Source organism: Salvelinus namaycush, chromosome 12 (genome assembly GCF_016432855.1).
Source record: "Salvelinus namaycush isolate Seneca chromosome 12, SaNama_1.0, whole genome shotgun sequence".
In the NCBI taxonomy this organism is placed as follows: domain Eukaryota; kingdom Metazoa; phylum Chordata; class Actinopteri; order Salmoniformes; family Salmonidae; genus Salvelinus; species Salvelinus namaycush.
In genome coordinates this window covers 42,440,998-42,447,773 of record NC_052318.1, presented here as the reverse complement: position 1 = coordinate 42,447,773, position 6,776 = coordinate 42,440,998, and the positions used below count along the sequence as shown (strand labels likewise).

The following is a 6,776-nucleotide window of genomic DNA, read 5'->3' as shown; positions in this document are numbered from 1 at the left end:
GCATGTGCATGTAGAACATTCTTAACCAGCCAGTGTTTGGGACAGTCATACAGCCAGTAAAGGGGGAGAAGGAGAGGTGAACCATTGAGGGAAAGGGTTCGGTGGCACTGACGCGTGTCTGAGGGTGAGAGATGTGTGTGAATCAGCCTGGGCAGCAGACAGAATCACCCCCAACCATTCACTGTGCTCCAGCCCTGACAGGCAGAAAGAGCCTTATTAATGAACAGGGCCTGCTCTGAAAAAAACTGCACATGCCAATGGAATGTAATAGGAGTTAATGTGGTAGTTACCTCACATACAGGGGCAGCAAGTGAGAGGCACACACACACACATTGCCAAACCCCCATGGAACAGAGAGAGAGGTGCAGCGGGAAGAGAGGGATAGTGATAGAGCAAACGGGGGGGGGGGGTGGTAGAGAAAGCAGAGAAGGGTGGATGGGGGAGGGAGAAAAGAAGGAGGTGATTGTTGGGGAGTTAGGAAGAATGTATAAAACGAGGGCCAGAGAGAAGGGGAGAGAGTCACTGAACAGAAAGAGAGAGAAGAAACATTGGTGGCAAGATTTCGAAAGCAATAAAGGACTATCGAAAAATCAGGTAAACTGATATTTTTATGAATATGAATCAATCTAAAATGATTGTCTAGTCCTTATTCTATGTGAATTACTAAAGAAAACATTTCTACAATGTGTTGAAGTCTATTGACACACATCTAACTCTGTGACTACTGGCATACAGTTGGGTTGGGTTGTCTCGCGCTCCCTGTTAGTGTGGTTCTACTGAACCTTACCTATGGTTGTTTGGTGTGTGCTGCTTGCTGTTAGATTAGTATGTTTATTCATCCATACTTGTTTATTTAGGGAATCTGTCAGGTAGATATATTTGTATAGAATCATGGGGAGATTGCACTGGCAGCTCTGCTGTAAGTGGGAGCAGCTGACAGGGCTGTTCTGTGTGCTGGGTGTGTAAAGCCTGGCTCGAACCCACTGTGCAGATTTATTCCTCAGTGCTTCAATGTTCCCAAAATGTTCAACATAAAAGGGCAGCTGTGTGTGAAGAACTTTTGTACAGTATGGTCATACTGTATGATGAAAATTAAACTAAAGGATCATGAATAACATACAACTTGATGTTACATTTCTACCTTGTTTTCCATTCATGGAGGCTGGGGATTCATTGTGGGATTGGGTCTGTTTTTTTTTACATTACAAAGCTTTGGGTTTCAGATTAGCATATTGGTGTTTTAAATCCCAAATGATGGTGGTGCCAGTAACCACTTCCACATTCATGTTTTAGCAGACAATCGTATCCAGAGGAATTAGGGTTAAGTGCCTTGCTCAAGGGCACAGACAGATTTTGTAACTTGCCGGCCCAGGGATTCGAACCAGCTACCTTTTGGTTACTTGCCCAACTCTCTTAACTGCTAGGCTACCAACCGCCCTGTGTCAATCTACGCTGGTCTGATTTATAAAAAGGGTTGAGGGAAATAAATTATCATGTGCGATATCCCATACAGCACGTGAAATCAAGCATTCTTCACAAATGTAAGAATAACAACACATTTGGAATATATACAGAACCAGTCAAAAGTCTGGACACACCTACTCATTCATGGGTTTTTCTTTATTTTTACTATTTTCTACATTGTAGAATAATAGTGAAGGCATCAAAACTATGAAATAACACATATGGAATCATGTAGTTACCAAAAAAGTGTTAAACAAATCAAAATATATTTTAGATTTTAGATTCTTCAAAGTAGCCACCTTTTGCCTTGATGACAGCTCTCAACCAGCTTCATGAGGTAGTCACCTGGAATGTATTTCAATTAACAGGTGTGCCTTGTTAAAAGTACATTTTAACAAGACATGAAAGTCAGTCAATCCGGAAAATTTCAAGAACTTTGAAAGTTCAAGTGCAGTCGCAAAAACCATCAAGCGCTATGATGAAACTGTCTCTCATGAGGATCGCCACAGGAACGGAAGACCCAGCGTTACCTCTGCTGCAGAGGATAAGTGCATTAGAGTTACCAGCCTCAGAAATTGCAGCACAAATAAATGTTTCACAGAGTTCAAGTAACAGAAACATCTCAACATCAACTGTTCAGAGGAGACTGCGTAAATCAGGCCTTCATGGTCGAATTGCTGCAAAGAAACCACTGCTAAAGGACACCAATAAGAAGAGACTTGCTTGGGCCAAGAAACACAAGCAATGGATATAAGACCGGTGGAAATCTGTCCTTTGGTCTGATGAGTCCAAATTTGAGATTTTTGGTTCCAACCGCCGTGTCTTTGTGAGACGCAGAGTAGGTGTACGGATTATTTTTGCATGTGTGCTTCCCACCAAAAAGCATGGAGGAGGAGGTGTGCCGGTGTGAGGGTGCTTTGCTGGTGACACTGTATGTAATTTATTTGGATTTCAAGGTACACTCAACCAGCATGGCTAGCACAGCATTCTGCAGCGATACGCTATCTCATCTGGTTTGCTCTTAGTGGAACTATCGTTTGTTTTTCAACAGGACAATGACCTAACACACCTCCAGAATGTGTAAGGGCTATTTGACCAAGAAGGAGAGTGATGGAGTGTTGCAACAGACAACGTGGCCTCCACAATCACCCAACCTCAACCCAATTGAGATGGTTTGGGATGAGTTAGACCACAGAGTGAAGGAAAAGCAGCCAACAAGTGCTCAGTATACAGTTGAAGTCGGAGTTTACATACACTTAGGTTGGAGTCAATTAAACTCGTTTTTCAACCACTCCACAAATTTCTTGTTAACAAACTATAACTTTGGCAAGTCTGGTTCATCCTTGGGAGCAATTTCCAAATGCCTGAAGGTACCACGTTCATCTGTACAAACAATAGTACGCAAGTATAAACACCATGGGACCACGCAGCCGTCATACTGCTCAGGAAGGAGACGCGTTCTGTCTCCTAAAGATGAACGTACTTTGGTGCGAAAAGTGCAAATCAATCCCAGAACAACAGCAAAGGACCTTGTGAAGATGCTGGAGGAAACAGGTACAAAAGTATCAATATCCACAGTCCTATATCGACATAACCTGAAAGGACGCTCAGCAAGGAAGAAGCCACTGCTCCAAAACCGCCATAAAAAGCCAGACTACGGGTTTGCAACTGCACATGGGGACAAAGATCGTACTTTTTGGTGAAATGTCCTCTGGTCTGATGAAACAAAAATAGAACTGTTTGGCCATAATGACCATCATTATGTTTGGAGGAAAAACGGGGAGGCTTGCAAGCCAAAGAACACCATTCCAACCGTGAAGCACGGGGGTGGCAGCATCATGTTATGGGGGTGCTTTGCTGCAGGAGGGACTGGTGCACTTCACAAAATAGATGGCACATGAGGAATGAAAATTATGTGGATATATTGAAGCAACATCTCAAGACATCAATCAGGAAGTTAAAGCTTGGTCGCAAATGGGTGCTCCAAATGGACAATGACCCCAAGCATACTTCCAAAGTTGTGGAAAATGGCTTAAGGACAAAAAGTCAAGGTATTGGAGTGGCCATCACAAGGCCCTGACCTCATCCTATAGAAAATGTGTGTGCAGAACTGAAAAAGCGTGTGTGAGCAAGGAGGCCTACAAACCTGACTCAGTTACACCAGCTCTGTCAGGAGGAATGGGCCAAAATTCCCTCAACTTGTTGTGGGAAGCTTGTGGATGGCTACCAGAAACGTTTGACACAAGTTAAACATGTTAGAGGCAATGCTACCAAATACTAATTGAGTGTATGTACACTTCTGTGTACATGTGATGAATGTGATGAAAGAAATAAAACCTGAAAGAAATCATTCTCTACTATTATTCTGACATTTCACATTCTTAAAATAAAGTGGTGATCCTAACTGACTTAAGACAGGGGATTTTTACTAGGATTAAATGTCAGGAATTGTGAAAAACTGAGTTTAAATGTATTTGGCTAAGGTGTATGTAAACTTCCGACTTCAACTGTATGTGGGAACTCCTTCAATACTGTTGGAAAAGCATTCCATGTGAAGCTGGTTGAGAGAATGGCAAGAGTGTGCAAAGCTGTTATCAAGGCAAAGGGTGGCTACTTTGAAAAATATTAAATATATTTTGATTTGTTTGACACTTTTTTGGTAACTACATGATTCCATATGTGTTATTTCATAGTTTTGATGTCTTCATTATTATTCTGCAATGTAGAAAATAGTAAAAATAAAGAAAAACCCTTGAATGAGTAGGTGTGTCCAAACTTTTGACTGGTACTGTACAGATATACATACAGATGTATGTCTCCATCCGAATACCTTTCATAAGCAGATCCTTTGTCAAACCCTCTCTAATGGAGTGTTATTTTCTATCATCTTCAGATACCATGTCCGCCAATAAGGATTGTCCACCTCCACTGATAATCCTCTTACTGGCCCTTCTTAATGGCTCCTCCTCCTTTGCCGCACCTTCTGACGTCTCATGGACCAACCACACAGCCACCCTGCCTCTGAGGCCAAACGGAGACACTTACGACCTGTTGCAGCTCCACTCAGACGACTACTACGATACATTTACGGATCCACCCAGTCACCCCCCACCTGCCCCCTCACAGGGCACCAATCCTCAACCCTGTGACTATGACCCCTGCCGGGAGCAACAGCCTCCCTGTTCCCAGCTAGCAGCCTCCAGCGGCTGCCTGTGTCCGGGGGTGAGTGGGCCCCATGCGGCCCCAGAGGCTCCCTACCTGAAGAGACTGTCTATGGACGGTTCAGGAGTTGTGGTTCAGTGGTGTGCACCATTGTCTTTCGTGACCCATTATAAGGTGGTGGTGGGTGCGCTGGAGCCCTTGGTGTTTGGTGTAGACCAGAGGAGTGGTACTGTGATGGGGATGGGGCAGGGGGCAGAGGTGTGTGTGGTGGCGGTGAATTATGTTGGAGTCAGTGAGCGTCAGGAGGGGTCCTGTACGATGTACGAGCCCCCTGGGGACAGCAGTGTGGCCCTCAAAGCTGGGCTGATCGGAGGGGCCCTGGGGCTCCTGTTGCTCCTCTCACTGGCTGTCCTGCTCTGGAGGCACAGGGCTCGGAGAAAAGCAGATGCCAGGATCACCCAGGCCACAGAGGAAACACTATGAGAGGACTGAGGGTGGGCTATGGTAGAGGTTGACTCAGGGGTGGCTATCTAGGGCTGAGAATAGAGACATTTTATTCCTACTCTTATGGTTAAAAATAAAAGCTATGCAGGAAGGCTCTTTAGTCATAAGTGTCACACCAAGTTGACAGATATTTAGGAGACCTCATGAGCTCTCCTAACCAGTTAAGAGTTACCAGCAGATGTCTTGATAATAGAACAATGCAGTGAGTCAGTGGTTCCTCCTGCGCCACATGCAATTGCTTTGGAGTTGTTAAAAGACTGTTTTGATATTTCTATATGATCAATCCATAAATAATCTAGACCTACATGCAACAATACCTCTCGCGCTTTTGACAATGATTTCACATGAGGCCAATTTCACAAATACTTAGGCTCATAAATAAACATGTTTTTCTTTCAATTATTTAACTACCTACATCATGTTATTTCAAGTTATCCATTTGGAGAGCAACATCACCTTGAATTTTAGGATTCCTTTAGGTATTAAAAAAATATCTATATAAAACATTGAATTCAGCCTTTACTACTCAAGCCCATAGAAAGGCATTGAATAACACATTCATGAATGTTAAAAAGACAATAAAAAAATATCTTATAAAGAATACAGTTTTGAAGTGTCTATCTAGGAGATATAAGAAAGCTCAGGAAATACACTACATGGTCAAAAGTATGTGGACACTCAATAAATCAGTCAATGAATCAAATGTATTTATAAAGCCCTTTTTACATCAGCAGATGTCACAAAGTGCAATACAGAAACCCAGCCTAAAACCCCAAACAGCAAACAATTCAAATGTAGAGGCACGGTGGCTCAGAAAAACTCTCTAGAAAGGCAGAAACCTAGCAAAAAATCTAGAGAGGAACCAGGCTATGGGGGTGGCCAGTCCTCTTCTGGCTGTGCCTGGTGGAGATTATAAGAGTACATGGCCATTTAAGGCCAGATTGTTCTTCAAGATGTTCAAATGTTCATAGATGACCAGCAGGGTCAAATAATAATCACAGTGGTTGTAGCGGGTGCAACAGGTCAGTACCTCAAGAGTAAATGTCAGTTGAGACAACTGTACAATCATCAAGATTAATTGTCAGATCCAACAGCAGATCTCTTTGTTTCTTGGGACCTAGAACTAGCATCTCTGTTTTGTCCAAGTTTAAAAGCAAAACATTTGCCACCATCCACTTCCTCATGTCTGAAACACAGGCTTCCAGGGTAGACAATTTTGAGGTTTCACCATGTTTCATCGAAATGTGCAGCTGTGTGTCGTCCGCATAGCAGTGAAAGTTGACATTGTGTTTCCGAATGAACTCACCAAGAGGTAGAATATATAGTGAAAACAATAGTGGTCCAAAAACGGAACCTTGAGGAACGCTGAAACTTACCATTGATTTGTCAGGGGGCAAACCATCCACAGAGACAAACTGATATCTTTCAAAGAGAGGCAAGAACATGTCCGTGTAGATCACTTAAGGTTTCTAATCTCTCCAAAAGAATGTGGTGATCGATGGTGTCAAAAGCAGCATTAAGGTCTTGGAGCACGAGGACAGATGCAGAGCCTTGGTCTGGCGCCATTAAAAGGTAATTTACCACCTTCACGAGTGCAGTCTCAGTGCTATGATGGGGTCTAAAACCAGACTGAAGCATTTCGTATA

General features: G+C 43.2%; 1 protein-coding gene across 1 annotated transcript; it reads left to right on the top strand.

The window, feature by feature from the left end:
• The first annotated feature begins 491 nt into the window (after nucleotides 1-491).
• Nucleotides 492-5,660, top strand: LOC120056603 (LRRN4 C-terminal-like protein). The gene is made up of 2 exons (XM_039004802.1): nucleotides 492-594; nucleotides 4,358-5,660. Exon 2 carries the CDS (start codon nucleotides 4,363-4,365, stop codon nucleotides 5,107-5,109), a length of 747 nt encoding a protein of 248 aa, XP_038860730.1. The 5' UTR covers nucleotides 492-594; nucleotides 4,358-4,362; the 3' UTR covers nucleotides 5,110-5,660.
• The last annotated feature ends 1,116 nt before the right edge of the window (nucleotides 5,661-6,776 follow it).

Bases quoted from the DNA above. Each gene is read 5' to 3' on its own strand.
- LOC120056603 (XM_039004802.1), top strand. From the start codon at position 4,363: ATGTCCGCCAATAAGGATTGTCCACCTCCACTGATAATCCTCTTACTG.